At 37.4% G+C, this 18,305-nt stretch overlaps 1 protein-coding gene across 1 annotated transcript; it reads left to right on the top strand.

Annotated features, from left to right (window-relative positions):
- The first annotated feature begins 9,276 nt into the window (after positions 1–9,276).
- On the top strand, positions 9,277–17,753 carry ctsc (cathepsin C). The gene is made up of 8 exons (XM_032545352.1): positions 9,277–9,630; positions 9,891–10,036; positions 11,762–11,916; positions 12,648–12,803; positions 12,970–13,088; positions 15,351–15,482; positions 16,072–16,304; positions 16,573–17,753. Exons 1-8 carry the CDS (start codon positions 9,471–9,473, stop codon positions 16,837–16,839), a joined length of 1,368 nt encoding a protein of 455 aa, XP_032401243.1. The 5' UTR covers positions 9,277–9,470; the 3' UTR covers positions 16,840–17,753.
- The last annotated feature ends 552 nt before the right edge of the window (positions 17,754–18,305 follow it).

Below are 18,305 nucleotides of genomic sequence, written 5' to 3' on the forward strand. Positions count from 1 at the left end.
CTGTTTTGTCAGATTTTTGATTGTTTATAGTGCCGAGCGAAAGCATATATAACATTCATCTTCAACACAGATAAAAGAGGATTTTAAGATGCACTTGCAAATGTGATGAACGCATTTTAAATATCTTCAAAGTCCCACATTCAGATGACATACAGTAGATCATCACTAATGCTCCGTTCATCCGTTATTTATTAATGGTTAAAAAAAGACAAGAAAACTCTCCTTTTTATTGCTGACAGTACTTGGAGAGAGTTGTCTGTCAGTTTCTGGCCAATTTGCTGGACATAGTCAGTGAAGGCTGCTTGACAGCACCTCAACACCCTCTGTGATATTTACTTCACCCTCCATTTCCTTCCATCTCACATAGAAATCATTATGACATGGTAAAAGGCCTTCAATATGAGTATATCCTGAAAACAGCCACCTCTCCCTACCCCTCAAAAACCATTGCATTCATCTATCTTCAGGTGTACAGGTCAAGACAGCAACATTATCCTGCTACAGTTTATTCACTCTCCTCATCATCTCCTGATCTATCCACTTCACCCTCTTTTATGCCCTTCTGTCACTCAGTTCCACACTTATCTTTTTCCATCTCTTTGTGCCTCTTGCAAAGAAATTGCTCTGAAACCACAGAATTGTTGCAAATGAGCAAATGATTCAAGTAGATGGAAAGCCTGACATGCAACTAAGCAAACAAGAACAGAAATTGAGGCTATTTTTTACTTTTGAAGTTATCTGGGCGTGATGTGCTTTACTTGTAATATGGTAACAGGCTCATTTGCAGGATCTGTGTCGATAACAGATTATTTGAGGGACTATCCATTTTTCAATATGAGCCTTATGAATCCCTGGCAAGTTCCCTCTATATATCACGGTCTATCATGGATACAGTTTTATCTTTTCAACCTGAAAACAAAACTGAACTGAACAAGTTACCATCTATGAGTAACATGTTTTACTCAAAGATGAACATTTTGACAAAATGCTATGTTAAAACTCAGAGCAAGCCTGAGGCAAACCATGACTTAGCCACTGCTTAGGTACCTATGCTGGGTGGGGCCCCTGAGGAGCCCTTAGATTCAAATATGGAAACAGTTGTGTAATTGTTATAAGCCAACTTCTACATTTGTTCATGTTTTTCAAAAGTGCAGTTTTAGAGAAGTTCAAATTTCTTAAGTAATGTTAACACAGTATATAAAATATTGTAAACTTCTGATTGAAATTAAAAGTGTACATGTGCAAACAAATGAAATTTTGTGTGTAGTTATATTAGAAGCATACAATAGGAAATGTTACTTTTGTAGTTCATTTATTTACTTGTGTCTGAGCTGTGGTCACATTTCATGCAAGCTGCAAATGTAAAAGAAACTTTTACAACATTTTTTTTTATTTCCTTTATCCGCTCAGCACAACCAGTTAAGCTTGACTCCTTCTTTACCATATGGAGTCAATGTTGAAGCTCTGGAATTACTGCAAAAGCAATTGAGTAAGTCAGAGAAACAACCCCATATTTACACAGTTTATTTACAGCGGCCACTTTCAAAAACATACTTTCAAAAGTCTTGAATGGGATATATAAACAATTCCAGATGCCTGCCTTCATCAATGGCTCAATTATTAATATTAAAATATGTTATCTTAAATGTACAGTGTGCACCAAATGAAGCGGGGGTGTCCCGGTGGGCTGCAAGAGGGGTAGCAAGTAAAATTTTGAAATGGACCCCATTTAGCTTTAGGCTGGCCCTGGTGAAACTATTTTATTGACATTGAAAACTTGAAATTATAGATTTTTTTTTTTGAGTCATAAAAGAACTTCACGGTATCCGTTTATTAATTTTGGTTGCCTCAAGTCATTCATCAAACAGCCTGTAGAAAATTGGAAGAAATTACTTGGATTTTAAATTTAATAATCCGCTCTCTTTCAGCAAAATGTTATTCAGTTATTGTTGTTGTTGTTGTTATTAATTTATTAGTTATTTATTTGTAAATAAGAAATCCAGTTGAAATGTAAAACATTTTGAAGAAAAGTCTTCTGTATATGCCTATAACAAAAATGTAAACCTTACATTAAGTGCATCCTAGAGTGATTATGTCTGGTTTTAATTACCGACTTGAAAATAAAATCAAGAGAAGTTCAGCCTGGCATTCAATACAATCTGACCGGGTCCTTGACCCAGCCTGACAATGAATCAACACAACTAAAAAAAAAGAGATATTTGTGGCTTTAAAAAAGGTTGAAGAAATTGGATTTTCTTCTTCTGTAAAGATTTATGGAGGACTGAAAATACTAGAGAGCATGTTCTAAATCAGCCTTTGTCCTCATGTTACGCTGTGTAGCAGGTTTGAGATGTTTCTGCATCCTGTTTCAAACGGACAAATTACCTGCAGATTGCATTCTCATTCAGCAGAGACCTGCTCAAGAGCCATCATTTATTTTTAGGATTTATACACAATAATGTAGAAGTAAAAATTATGTGTGCTCTGAGAATCAGGTCCAGGAACCACTGATGTAAACAAAATAAGTCAAGTCGCATCTTGCATTGGGAAACTTGGATTACATTTGTACAAAAAGGGTGAAAATGTTTTCTGTCATGCTATTGAATACAGGGTCAGCAAGTTATTATTACTGGGGACTATGGGAGGATTCCCAGCTTGAGCAACATCATGACACTGGAAAGTGTATCAGTTTTCAGGCCAACATTTCTTTCATTTTCTATTTTGTGACTTCCCTGTCGAGCTGATATATCAATTTAATGGAGGTCTATGTTATTTGCAAGGGCACAGGGTGTGCAGGTGGAGGCAAACTCCTGTAGAAGTCATTTTTGCCCATCTATAACACTCCTTCCTCGGACTGTCAGACACTTAATTACCAGTCTGACCCTTTTTGTTGACCCTGCTAGTAGTTTCAGAACCTTTTAATTAACACTTCATCTCCCTCTGTTCCTTATTTTACTCTAAAAGTGCAAAAAATGAATTTCACAAAATCGGGACTCCCATTGTAAGTTTTATGACTGACATAATAGTGCATAGGTCCAGTTCATTTTTAATGATCCCACTATGAAGATGTATGAGTCAGGGTGATGTTGTGATGGCATCCTTCCTTTAACATTTGCCATTGTAACAACAAATTCTCTGTAATTTGCACATTAGTGTTTTTTAGATTATTAGATCTGGTAACACAATATCAGTTATTGTCTACAGTGATACTGAAAAGTTTTTGAACTTTAATTTGCCCATGAAACAATTCTTCTACTTTGTTGCATCCTTCTTTCTGGTTGGAAAAACCCTGTGATGCAGTGAGTAATCCTCACACAGTGTCTGACAGCCTCCATTTACTGCTGCCAGTTGTATGTAAATAGAATGAGACTGGTTTAGTGCAATCGGGTGGGGTCTATATATAAAATCTGAGTGGGCAAATGGGTGTCATGACAGCATGTGGTTAACAGTGAGTGTCAGGCTGTGTTTTTGTTTTTCTATTCCTATGAGGATTCTTAGGTGACTGCACACCAACTGATGGAGACCTCCCATCACCATGGTGATGAACCTGAGATCAAATAAAATCACGTATTTTCCTGTTTTTAATAGGTGAGGACTAGCTTTAGAGCTAAAATAAGGCTAAGGTTAAGATTTTTTATTTATTTTTTTTGTATAAAGACATTTTGCAGTATTTCCAAAGTATAAGGGAATCATCATGTTCATGAGGCAAGAACATACATTTTATCAAGGTGAAAACCTTTTGTTGCACTTTGCGCAGGTATGGATGTACTGCATGGATAACCAGCCATGATGTTCCACCAGATGAGTCCACTTGAGTGCAAACAATGTAAGATTAAAGTGATTAACTTGAGTTTCTCACTTTGTCATGAGAGGCTCCACATAAAACACAAACTTGTTTTTGATTTTCTTCATTCTGATCAATCTGTTTGGACAACAAACAATAGATGGAGGCAGTGTTGCTGCTGAGAGATAACATCAGACACGCTTCGGACAATTAAAAACCCTTAAGTACTAAAATGATCATAAAACTCCCATTAAGGCATGCTAAAACAACACTAAAATGAGCAGAATGAGTAGGCTGATGCCTTTCAGACATCATGCAAAAGTATATTCAGTCAAATCTCATCAAGTATGTAACAGCGCTGATGATGACTCAACCACTTTGAACTGTTGACTGCTTCATAAATTACTTATTCTTGCATAAATGCAATAATAAATTAAATTAAATGCAGACAGGGCCAGACCCCATTTCATAAAATGAACCAAGAAGGCATCATGGCAATTTCTTTCCAACTATCATCATCACTAAAACTAAATTGAATGCACTTACTGGGCATTTAATGTTATCAACCAACACAAATTAGTACATAATTGTGAAATGGAATTATGCAGCAGAGACATTTTTTGCATATAGTGTTTGTTTGTGGAACAAACACTATATGTTCTATAGTGTTTGTTCACGATAGAACAAACACTATAGAACACATCTAATGTGTCTCAACCACACATTAGATGTGTGGTCTCCCCTCAACCTATATTAACATCTTAACTTAATTTAGATGAAAGCATGTTCTTGTGTTTGGTCCAGTCAAATTTCAGACAAAAATTCAATTGAGAAACTGTGACAGGACTTGAAAACAGATGTCTATAAAAACTCTCCACCCAATCTCAATTATTCTAAATTAGCTTTTCAGGAAAAAAAAAAAATAAAATCTTAGTTTATGTCATAAAACCGTAAGTTTGTGGTTGCAATGTATCAAAAAATCAGATATGGGGACGTGGCGTAGTGGTTAGCGTGACCCGTATTTGGAGGCCTTGAGTCCTCGACGCGGCCATGGCGGGTTCGACTCCCGGACCCGACGACATTTGTCGCATGTCTTCCCCCCTCTCCCTCCCCGTTTCCTGTCAGCCTACTATCATATAAGGGACACTAGAGCCCACAAAAAAGACCCCCTGGAGGGTTAAAAAAAAATTCAGATATGAATGCTTTTACAAATGCATAAATAATACTACTATTTAGGTGAAAATACAATTTATTTATGAAGCATATTTTAAAACAGCATGCATGTTCACCCAGTGTTGTACAAAATTAAGATAATGGGGCAAATGGTATTGAAAAAAATGTGTTTTTAAGAGACTTAAAAGCAGGAAGTGAACATGCCTGTCTAATATCCAAAGACCATGTATTCCAAAGATTGGGAGCCACAACAAAAAAAACCTAATCTTCTCTAATTTTCTGCCTAGTTTTTGGAACAATTAAAATCAGCAGGTTGGCTGATTCAAGGACCTGTGATGGAAGATGAGGCTGAAGTAAACCAGAGAGGAATGAAGGAGCAAGACCATTTCAGCATTTATAAGTCATTTGAAATTAATTATGTGATTCACAGGGAGATAATCAAGGAAGGACGTGACTGGTAAGATGGGCTCATATCTTAGTGAACCAGTTAAAAGACGGGGGCAGCAGCAATTTTAATAAGCTGCAGATATAAAACAGTATGCTTGACTGACACCATTATTACATGCATTGTAATAGTTGAGACAAATTAAGATAAAAGCATAAATTATTCTCTTCAAGTCATACCTTGGCAAAACTTGCTTAAGTTTAGCTATTTACCTTAAAAGGAATGACGTTTTTGCAAAACAAAGCTGATCTGTTTATTACATTTAAAATCTGAGTCCATAGTTTGTTACATGCTTTTTGATGAATGACTTGAGGGAACAAAAATGAGTACGCGGGGTCTTTGATAAAATAATCTCTATATTTCTTTCATTGAAGCCCAAAAGATGTAGAGCTATCCAAGCTTTGACACCTTCAAGGCAGTTTAATAGGGGTTGGAAACATGGATTATTAGGTGCAAGAAGTAGGTAAATCAGGAAGTTGCAGTGGAAGGAAATGCCATGTTTGTTATAAATAGACTCCAAAGGAACCAGGTACAAATAAAGAAGAAGAGGATCAAGAATTGAGATCTGAGGAACCCTTCAAGAAAGAAGAATCGAATGGGGCAAACATTGTTTGATATTTACACGAAGCATTTGATCACTTAAATAGGAAAGAAGCCAATACAGTTCAACACCTTTAATCCCAACCCAGTATTTCAAAAGAGAAAAAACAATCTGGTCCTCATTAAAATGCTGCAATAAGATCTCAAAGTACAAGAATCACAGAACTCTCAGAGTTGATTACTAAAAGGATGAAAAATCCTGAACTGTGCTGTTTTAGTACAATGTTAATCTTGCACTGAAAACCAGGATAGAAAAAGTCCACAATGTGATTAATGTCCATAAAAGCATTCAGTTGAGGATGGGTAGAAATAATTTATTTAATATTCAAAAAAATATTATTTGTGTTTGTTTAAGCTGTAAATGAAGTAACTCTTACATACATGAGGAAATAACAAAGAAGAAGACTTCAGTGAACGGAAATTGAGGAATAAAAAAAAGGCTTGAATGAAGAAGAAAACATGTAAAAGTGGCAGAGAGGAATCAGAGCAGGCAGAGAACAAATCTCTGGCTGCCAATAAAGCTGAACCCAGAGTTGTTAGAGTTTTAATTTCCTGCCTGTGAAAGCGAGAACTATATCAAGATTGAAACACGACTTTCAATGAGTCACTCACTGAGGCTTAGTGGGTTCAGCCTGTTAACATTCGAAACATCACCCATCTAGCTTCCCACTCTTCTCTTAGCTTTATTGCACGCACGTATGTGCTCGCCTGCAGGCATAAAATCCCACAAATGCAATAACCTACACATGGTCCCAAAAGCAATGCAATCACATGCATTCGCACCTCAACACAGCGTAATGGCACTAATGAGACTGCGTGACTAATTCCTCTTCAGTCCCTTCTTCAGATGAGTGCTTATTATGGTCTGTCAAGGAGATGAGTCAGTCCATGTCATGGTTACCATGGTGATAAAAGCCTCCAGCACTTCCCTTAAGTGCCCGCCAGCTAAAATAAGCTCTTTAACCCCTTTAATAACAGAGCCATCAGCAGGCATTGACACCCACACACAAACATGACAACAGGCAGGCTGACTCTCTGACCTCTTTCAGCGGACAAGTGAGGAGAAAATTCTCCCACAGAGATTGTTAGAACACACAGTTTTGGATGTGACGGACAAAGACAGCAAACATGGTCTGAACAGCATCTCAAAATCTCAGTTGACATCTGACTTTCTCTTGCTGCGAGATCTAATGTTCATTGTCATGTTGCCTTGTATTCTGATTGCATAAGGCATTATGGTCCTTTTAACATAACAGCAGCACATAAAGCACAGACTTGAACTTAAATTCATTTTTGAAAACATACTATTTACAGGATTAAAAATGTCTGTATAGAAAATTAAAACCTTTAGTTGTTGACACTTGTCGTTCTGCATAACTGTGAAGTTAACACAGTTAAATACAATGTAATTTATTGGTGACCTATAGGCATTTTTTTGTATGCAATGCATACATGTGGACATGTTGGGGTGAAGTTATACACCCCAAAAATCAGTCGTGACAGTCAACTACTTTGTTGGAGATAATATTTGATATCCTGTGACACTTCAAGGCCTGTTTCTGATAAACAATGCTAAGATGATTAGCTGTTATCTAATATTGATATAATACGCTTTATATTACATTTCATTGCTTATTATTGCATATATGTCAGCAATAGCAAGAGATGAAATACATCAGAATTAGGCTTCCTGATATTTGAAAAGATTAAATCCAGGACCTTCAAAAACACAAGGCAATAATGCTCGCAATTATGTAATTGTGCAGCTCAATTAATTTCAGTTCAATTAGATTTAACCCTCTGATGCATAAGTGGGTCCTTTTTGACCCGGTGAGGTCATCTTTTTGCAATATCTTTGTAATGAAAAGTTTTCATCACTTCTTATTCCAGGTATTCCTCAAAAAATATGTTACTGATATCATGAAATTCAAATTTTTAATTTACCTTTTATATATTTTAAAAAATAGCATGTTTTATATTACTATCCCATTCTCCTGTGAGTGAGTCCAAAATGACCCGCATTCATTTCCTATGGAATTTAATGGGAATTCTTGTTCCTTACCAACTGTCACTGTCAGGAAACCATTTTTTTGTTAAACATACACACTGAGTCCTAAGTGTCACCTCTGAGTAATAATATTTTACATAGCAAGAACTCTTACATAAGTATTATCTTTATTTTTTACCTCACAAATATGTGTGTGTATGTGTCAATCATGAATATTGTGACAGTGTTATTGTCACAAATCAACATATTAGCCTTCTTCAAAGTTAGCTAACACTACTTATCTAACCAACTAGCTAACATTACAGCCTATACTTTATTGTGCGTGTGTATTATTTGTGTGTGCGTGCCCGTGTGTGTCTCTGTGTGTGTCTGAATAAGAAAACCAAGAGAGAGTGTGTGTTGAATGACATGCAAAACCTGCTGATCAATGTGTTCAAGGTTCTTTCTTTTATCATCTTAATAAATAAAATAAAAATTCATAGCTATTTAAATAAAACTCACGGAAAACTGTATAGTCAGTCACTCACGCATCAGAGGGTTAATTCAATCAACATATACCCTGAACAACATTCATTTGGGTGTAAGACAATCAATATTAATCTATCTAGGCAGTGTCCATATTTCCTTCCTTGCATTGGAATAAAAAATAATAGACAATAGAAAATATTATGAAAAGTCTTTTAGAAAAGAGGCTTTTCGTTAAAATGTAGACCTTGAACAATCTAAATAATAGTGTTATATAACTGAAATGATTAAGTGCATAATGAAAAGGCTGTTGCTGAATCTCTGTTATTCTTGGCGATACAGAACAAGAGTGTGTCCAGCGTTAATTCACTGTTTGTAAATGATTGAGCAATTTGTGTCTGTAATTGAGGTCACACATTGATTACCTTTGATTTTACTTCACAATACCTTTTCTGTTTGATTCCTCAATCAGCATCAGTGGTCATGTGACTACATAAAACCACTCTGGACAAAGCGAAACTAAAAAGGGGAAGAAGAAACAAAGAACACACTGCAACAAGAGGATTACTGCCGTGCACGTCAATTTTTGTAGAAAATGTGATTTATTGCGTTTTATTGCTTCTTGTTTGCCTTAAGTGTGTGATGTCTTGCACTCACGAGGTTATTATTGAGTTTACACAGAGTTTACTTAGGCTATTTATCAATGAATTATCTATAAAATACTAAATAAAAGTCATCATTTTGGGTTTCACATAGCATCTGGGATACACAGGAAGCCGTTTGCCGCGCATGCGTATTGTGACGCAAGCTGTGGCGAACCATCTTGACGGAACAAGTTAAATTGAGGGTAAACCTTGAGTTTCCGCCACTTACTGCCCGTTAAAAGGGCAGAATAGCAGGACAGGTGCCTGACAGTCAGGGTGAACGCTGTTGTCTTTACACCGGGGTGGGTTTCCCAGTGTTCCCAGTGCAGGTAAAGCTAGCAGTGAGTGAATATGAGGTTCAGCGCTGTCCTCGTGTGTGTGTTCCTGCTTTGGGTTGAGGGGTCATTGGGGGACACACCAGCTAACTGCACCTATGAAGACCTGCTGGGGACATGGGTGTTCCAGGTGTCCAAAGGGGGACACGACAAGACCGTGAACTGCTCTGTTGAAGGTAAGAAGCTAAGAAGGAAATAGCAGCTAATTCATTTTGACATCATGTGACACATTGAGGCCTTTTTCAGATAAAGAAAGCTGACAGCTTACATCATTATAAGTTTCACTCAGTGTTACATTTCTTTGCTTATAATTGTTGTTATGTCTCAGAGATGACACAGGAAATGAAATATAAAAACTACATTAGGCGTTCTGATAGTTGAGAGGTCACATAGACTGTTATGAAGTCATGTGATTTTATGTTAGTTTTCTCTTCAGCCACAGGTGGGAGCACAGTGACTGTGACCCTGGAGAAACTGTCTGTAGCCACAGATGAGCTGGGAACCACAGGCTTCTTCACCCTCATCTACAACCAGGGCTTTGAGGTGGTGCTCGGTGGCTACAAATGGTTTGCCTTTTTCAAGGTAACAGTAAAACAAATTCAAATTTTTTTTTTAAGCTCTAATTATACTCCAAAACACATCTAATATTGCATGTGTTGCTCTGCTGATTCACTCATAGTCAAATCTGTCATTTGACTAGGAGTTAAGTGGAAATGTGATGGGTTTGCTGTTGAATATTTTTTTTAACTGTGCTTTCACCCTTTCTCATTTCCTCTGATTGTATGTAAAGATTGGTGGACGAAGTTCAAAGCAACAAAGTTAAAGTTAAGCCCCTGGTCATGTGCTATTTTCTTGTCACTCACATGACAACGAGCTGAGGGAAGTTTCCCAGCCATTTTATTTTCCCTCCTCTGATTTAACTTCCTCATTATCTGTTAAGATGTATGACTTGCAAGGTTTTATTGTATCATACTGTCTTCTGGAACCTGTGATTCAATAAACACCTGATTTGTTTTTTTTATTGAAATCGCCAAAAGTGCCAGTAACAAGTATACAGTACATACATGCATTCTTGTCATAGACATGATTGTGGATTTTTAATTAATTATGAGTCATTCTTTTTGGGTTAAATGCATATGCAACAAACAACTTCAATGACTATTTAAATCCATGTTTAAATGCACAAAATTTACTGTGCAATTTATCTTATCCAGATAGGGTCACAATTTTTATACATTCTCAAACATGTACATACAATACTTTCGCAAATATTTGTCACTATCATCATGGTGGATTTGGAGACACAACAGAGCTCTTTTAAATTTAGTGGGTCCAGTCATGTACTTGACATTTAGCATAGTCCAGAAAGTTTCTGAAGACTTGAGGTCAGTAGCTACCCTAAAGGTTTAATGTTATCCTGCTTTATGAGTTCTTAACCCAGTTTGATGTGTTTTCTTCTTATTTAGTGTTCTTATAAATTTTATGGTACAGCACCACCCCTGGCATCCAACTGTAGCCGCAGCATGATGCTGCTTCTACCATTCCAGAGAATTTTAATGTTCTTTGCTTTCTTATCATTGTGGCCAAATAGCTTAATCTTTGGCTTTTCTGACCATAAAATCGTTTTGAATGTCGTATCTAATTTCCTTTCATCTGAGGTAAATGTTTATGACAGATGAGAAAAGCATTGAAACTGTCCTAAAGGCAGGTTGATCCCAAACACATAAACTGGTTTTGAAGTAGACAAATCAAGCTAATAAAGCTGCAAGAATTACCCTAGAAAATTAAAAGATATAGATCTTGTTTAAAAGTAGGGTTTGTAGCAGCAAACCATTCAATTTAAGTAAAGTCAGACAATTATGATAAGAAGGGTGGCCAAATATTGAGACATAATAATGTTTGGACCTTGCTGATGACAAAAATACTTGTTTTGTGAACAACTTTCTAGTTTCTCCCAAACTAAAGATTAGTTTGGGAGTATATATATTTGTATGCTAAGATGCATGATTTAGCGAGTATACAAAATCTTTAATAAAGTCAAAGTTTTGCACCGCGTTATCTATAAAATTATTTTAAGAAGTTTGCTGTGTCAAACCATCTGAAGAACACTTCAAATGCTTCACAAAAAGCCCAACTTTTGAGTATATGTGAAGTTGTTACTGGCACTGAGTTTGAATATAAAGAACACTATTTAAAAAAGTTACTGTAAATAATTTACCTTTTAAAAGTGTTATTTTTGCAGAGAAGTACAGTGTTTGTGTGTATAAGACTAGAAGCCATAATTTGTTTGTCTGCTGACTCTTGCAGTACACCCAGGAAGGCTCCAAGGTGACCAGCTACTGTGACCAAACCCTGCCAGGATGGGTCCACGATGTGCTGGGGCGCAACTGGGCCTGTTTTGTGGGCAAGAGGGCGAAGCCTGTGCCGCCCAGAGCAGATTCTAAGCCGGTCTTCAGCAGCGGGTACCTAAATTACGACCAGTTGGGAGTATTTTGGCAAAGTACAAATGCTAGGAATTTGAACTGGTAATCATAACTTGCGAGGGATCCAGAGGAATACAAGAAGAGCTAATGTGCAATTCTTACATTTCTGCGTCATATTAGATTTTTTTCTTCCTCAATAGTTCCCCTCATGTGTGTGAGGAAACCTTATCTAACTATCTGACTTTTGCTATGAAAGCCTGAGCATACAGTTTCTGGTCACATGAAACTGCTTTCTGTGATAACATGATTCAAGGCAAGAGTTTTGTTTGCAGAAAGTTTAGTAAAATGTCTCCACTGTTTTGTACCTCTAACTGAAATTTTTCTTTCCATCTTTTTCTCACATGCATTCTCAATTGCACACAGAATGACGCTTGAAATTCTTTATTTCTGGTAATTTAGATGATTGTCATCTTATAGCTAGTAAAGAAACAATATGGTAGGGATTAGAGTATTACAGGATATCAATAAAAACACTTTTACTACAGAAATGTGGGCTTAATGAAAATGATGTTGGATATCTGCTTGTATTTTAATATGAGAGACAAGCCTAATTGGATCCTATATGTTGTGTTTTTTAATTTAATTGTAGATTTTATGTTAGCACTGTACACAAACCTGAAATGTCCAGTATGTCCTTAAAGTGACTGCTTTTTCTTAGTTTGTTTCCTTGGATAAAATCTGCATCAGCTCTTTCATTACTCTTTCCCCAGACTGCTCCCGAAGCCGTATAAAACCAACTGGGACTTCATTGATTTAATCAACACCGTTCAGAGCTCCTGGAAGGCTGTGGTGTATCCTGAGCATGAGATGTACACTTTGCAAGAACTGCATTACAGAGCAGGCGGCCCTGCCTCTCGTATCCCTGTGTGAGTGCTTCATTTCATCCTTTTTGCATGATAGGCAGTGTGTAAATCTGATTTCCTGCTAAGTAACATCAATTTATGATCTTTATTGATTGAATTGCCATTTGCTTGCCACAGATGTGTGGCGCAGGTTTTCCCCTTTAAAACTGCCTCTTGATGTATTCTTCAGACGCGTTCGGCCTGCTCCTGTGGAAGCTGGTTTAGCCAAGATGGCGGCAGCCCTCCCCGAACACTGGGACTGGAGAAACGTTGATGGCGTCAGCTTTGTTAGCCCTGTGAGAAATCAAGGTGACCTTTCATTACAATCGTATAATAATTTTGACAAGGTGTTCTTTTGATCAATTCATTTCCTTTTTAAAATTTGATAAATTTTTTTTTATCTTTTTAACTTTTTGAAGCTAGTCTAAGTGAGAAACTCAAGTCTTATTGTTTTAATTCAAAGGAACTGAAAATTTCAAGCACTAATATTAGAATGGCCTGAAGGATCGGATGCAGGCTTACGTTTGACAGCTGCCAGTAATAATTTCCACTCGGAAACTATTTCACCACTCGCTTTGCCTCCTTTCCTCTTTGCCCTTCTGGGTCTGCTTGCTGCTCTCTTCCTGTTTTCTGCACACTGTTGTGAGTGAGTGGAGAGATTACAGTAGCGGAGTGCTTCGAGTATCTGAGAGAGCCTCTATAGGGTGGGGTTTAAGCATCTAGAGAAATCCAAAGTGCTTCAATGGAATAGCCCTTCAATGTACTGTGGAGGGCTACGGAGCTTATTTTATTTTTATTGCATGAGTCGAGTCCAGTTTGTCACAAAACGTTTGACGTATCTACGTCCCAAATGTGATCTACATTTCTTGCATTTCAGTTATCTGAACAAATTACATGAAACATTTATTTCCTGCTTTGCTGTGTCTTTTAAATGAGCAGATACTTCTGCTAAGTGTTTCCAGCTGGAGAAGAGAAATTACTTGTGGCAGCAGGGTTGCTAAAAAGAGGCTTCTGCAATGTCCTCCTGAGGACTTTACACTGCCCAGTGATAACTCACTTGGTGAAAACAGTTGCTCATGCTGATCAAAGTATTGACTAGATTCTCTTTCCTTCTGTTCCCCCTATCGTTTAAGTAAGATAGGGGAATTTCAGATATGAGGCATTTACATCAACATAAAAACATTGAACATTAACAGTTGGAGAAGAAGCGTTTTACCTTGTAAATGTATCTATAATGAGATGGATGAGAAATGTCCCTGCATAATCGAGCTTGAAATCTGTTGTCTCCCTGCTGTTCTGTTTTTGTAGAGCATTCTTCTTCTTCTTTTTCTTGTTAGCTATTGTGAGCTGTGCTTGAAAATCTAAGGTCTGGAAATCCCTCCCTTTACTCAACTCCTGACAGCTCTTCACCTCGGGGTTAACTTGCTTTGTAAATAATTTATCTTTACAATGATCTGGATTTGAAGGGCAACTGTTTAGAACTTTCCAGGAATTTCATCACTTGCAGAATCTCTTTGTTCTACAAAGCATCATAAAAAAACAGCCACACAGATGTCGAAGTGTGTGATCTATAGGCTGTGGCTGTGTGCATCACTGGAAGATAGCTCTCTTTGATAATCTCCTCTGCCTGAGGAAATAAAATTCTGAATGTGACACTTGTCAAAGAGGTAAAAGAACACAGACGAATCTGTGACCAACTCCGAATCAATCACATCAGTTTGAGCAGCAATCAGGAGGAATATAAAACAGTCTTATGATGAGCACGTCCTGCTGATAACAGATTAGAGACACATGGATGTGTCTCCTGTAATGTGACGGCTCTGGACTAAAAGACACTATTGACATATTGAAAGAACCAAACATATTTGTGATTTTTTTTATCTAATCAAAATTTTATCATGTTCTATGAACCCTCTGTAACGCTCTGTCTTATGGGTTAAATGGATTTTTTTTTTTGTTCTTGCTACGAGTCTTCTCATAAACTGCAGAACTTTGTGAAACTATGGATCAAAACGAAAGTCTGTTTTACCTTATTGCTACTAATAAGCTGAAGGCTTTAGTCCCAAATATACTCTCCTCTGTCTCACCCTGAATCATTACTGCAATTAAATCGCCCTGCACATCCCTGTGGCCTCTGCTCCTTACCTAATTTGTTCCTTTAGATCGTTTTATTAGCAACCTAATGCCTGACTCATGTATACAAACTTTGTTTAATCTGTTCTCTGTGACTGCCTCATTCTATTGGTATGCATACATTGTCACGGTCAGATAAGTGTGCTGTGGCAAGAGTATCGAAAAACATTTAGCGCTGAATTTAGTCCAAAAAACACTTTATTATTGTAGCTGCCCCAACGAGACCATTCTGTTATATGGAAATATCCAGCTTAAAGTCACTTTGCACTGACCTGCTAGGCACAGGTCAGTGGCAGCTGGGGGCAGAATATTATATAAATTATATGTTAACTTTTGCATGTAGTGGGGAGAAAACATCTTTTAAAAAGCTGTCTTTTCACTGTGCCATGTTGTTATTTCTCATAGCAGTGTTTTCTCTCCATCTTTGTTGTGTTTTAGCATCCTGCGGCAGCTGCTACTCCTTTGCCACCATGGGAATGCTGGAAGCTCGAGTTCGGATCCTCACCAACAACAGCGATAGCCCTGTCCTCAGTCCTCAACAAGTGGTCTCCTGCTCTGAATACTCTCAAGGTAAACTAATGCTCTAAAACAGTAGTCCCCAACCTTTTTATTACCGCGGACCAGTCAAGACTTGGCAATTTTGCTGCGGGGTGTGAGGGGGGACGTCAGATAATGCTTCTGCATGTTGGTGTTCCCTCTAAAGCGTTCCCCCCCCCCCCCCCCCCCCCAATTTTCCCTTTACGACAATCTTACAAAGTCCTGCAGTGTGTGGTGTGTTGAATATGCACGATCTAAAATCGCAAAGAAACTTTCCAAAGACATCTGATCTGTTTCTTACTCGTTTTGCTGCTTGTGGGCTCAATATTGGTGTGCAAGACGTAACTGAGAGAATCCGGTTAAAGGATTTTCAAAATAAAAGATTATCCAAACTCAAATACATACCAATTGGTCCACGGACCGGTACCAGACCGCGGCCCGGGGGCCCACTGCTCTAAAAGATATTATTTCTAATACAAATGAAAGCATTTTCTGCTAAAGCCGATGTAGTTTATTTTCTGTTTGTAGAATAATATCTGCAGTCTATTGTGAGATAAACAAACATTTAAAAAATGTTTTATTTACGGTACTTAAAGATTTCTACTTTTTTCACCTTTGTAAGGTTGCGATGGGGGCTTCCCTTACCTGATTGGGAAATATGTACAGGATTTCGGCATTGTGGATGAGTCTTGCTTTCCGTACACTGCAAAGGACACGCCATGTGGCGTGCCTGCAAACTGCGGCAAAATGTACACCGCAGAGTATGGATATGTAGGCGGATTCTACGGTGGCTGCAGTGAGACGGCCATGATGTTGGAACTGGTCAACAATGGACCGATGGCTGTTGCTTTGGAGGTACATTAGCTGCTTAATGTCTCTCTGATGTTCATATGTAAAACTTATCTCTGCTAAAAAATGTATTAGATGTGTCTCTGCAAGATGGAGATCTTCTAATAAATAAACTTTTGAAAGGTCATATATGCCAAAAGCTTTATTTTAAAATATGTATTACTGTGGATTGTGATATTAATCTAAACAAAAAGATAACATTAATTTGTTCAACATACAACAAAACAAAATGGTAGAAAAAGGTGAACTATTATTAATTAGTGTTTGTCTACAGGTGTACCCTGACTTCATGGCCTATAAAGGAGGCATCTACCACCACACAGGCCTTGCAGACTCCATCAATCCCTTCGAGCTGACCAACCACGCAGTGCTGCTGGTGGGCTATGGCCGCTGCCATAAGACCGGACAGAAGTACTGGATTGTCAAGAACAGCTGGGGTGCCCAATGGGGCGAGGAAGGCTACTTCCGAATTCGCCGGGGAAGCGACGAGTGCGCTATTGAGAGCATCGCAGTCGCAGCCAAACCCATCCCCAAAATATAGATGCTTTTAAGTCAAAATCAGAACAAATGAGTGCCTTGATTACAATTCTGAATCCTTTAAATTGAATGTATTTCGTTTCAATCTTGGTTTAAAAATATGGAACTGCAATTGATCACATGGAACGCTGCGGTCTGGCTTCCTCTCGTTGTACTAAAAAGGTTGACCCAGCACATGCATAAAGGCATGAAAACTTACTGATTGAAGTTTTAATGGAAACATTTCCTTGCTACTTCCTTTTAGTGTTTTTAGAGCTTTAAATATACTGAAAAGGGTTGGATTGTTCACCAGTTTTCAAAATCTGAAATGTTTACAGAAGTCTAAAATGATAAGATTGGTACCTATGAATAAGGTAAGCTGATGTTGAAACACTCCTGTATAAAAAGATGAAAAATACAACCACTGTATTTGATAACTAATTTGTATCATTTTTTAAGTTTCTTCACACACTTACTTTATATCTTTATTCTAAATTTTAATGACATAGATACAGCTGATTTGCATCTTGATGTTGAATGTGTTTTTTTTTGTTTTGTTTTTTTTTTATCCAGTGTTCCTTCTTTTCTCCAATTATGTTTGCTGATTTTTATGCTGTTGGTAATTAGCCACCTCCTAAATCCATGCTGTTACTGCCAACACAAACACAAACCAGAATGGATTGATCGTGCTGTAACAGGTTGTAAATTCTACATTGAACATGTAAAAGGGAAATGATTTATCAGTGTGTTTTTTGTCAATTTGTCCGGTCCAGAGCTTTTTTCTCTGTCTCAGGGAAGCACTGCAGAGAATTGATGTCTTTAGTCCCTGCTTCCAATTTCACATCATTGCTGCCATGTTTCACGATGGATTGCCCCCTCTGGAGCATTCAAAGATAATTTCTCTCAATAAAGGGATGCATCACTTTGCAAAAAACTAAATGTGTTTATTTTGTCATTTTTTGTATTGATATGTTTTTTTGCTTTGTTTGTTTGGTTAAAGTAAAATGCTTGACTTTGTTTAGAAATCCTTTTAAGTGATTTGCCACTCACTTTTTTGCAAGGGCTTTATGTTAATCAGTTTAAGCACAAATTTGGTAAAAGGAAACAAGTAAATAATATTCTGTGATCAGTGCAGTATTTTTTCCTTTTAACACCTTTTCTTTTAGTCGTGCGTGCAAGTAAAATACAGCTTTGAAGTTCCGATGTGTGTGTTTGTTTTTTTTTTTTTTTAAAGGATAAGACAAAGAAAAAAGCCCTATTGACTATGCATTTTTCACATTCTTTAGTAATCAGTGCAGGCACTTTCAAGAAGCTAATTTTCATTGAAATGGTGTGGGAGAGTGCATTTAACAGCAAGATGTCTGAGAGTTTTACCTGCTTCATCTCATTCAAACTGGGTTGAGTTCACTAATGTTCAGGGATTTTAAGAGATTTTTTAAGAGATATTTCATCGTATATAAACCTGTGCTTGACTGATCAGTATAAACTTGG

The sequence above is a fragment of the Xiphophorus hellerii genome, chromosome 18 (genome assembly GCF_003331165.1).
Source record: "Xiphophorus hellerii strain 12219 chromosome 18, Xiphophorus_hellerii-4.1, whole genome shotgun sequence".
NCBI classification, from domain to species: domain Eukaryota; kingdom Metazoa; phylum Chordata; class Actinopteri; order Cyprinodontiformes; family Poeciliidae; genus Xiphophorus; species Xiphophorus hellerii.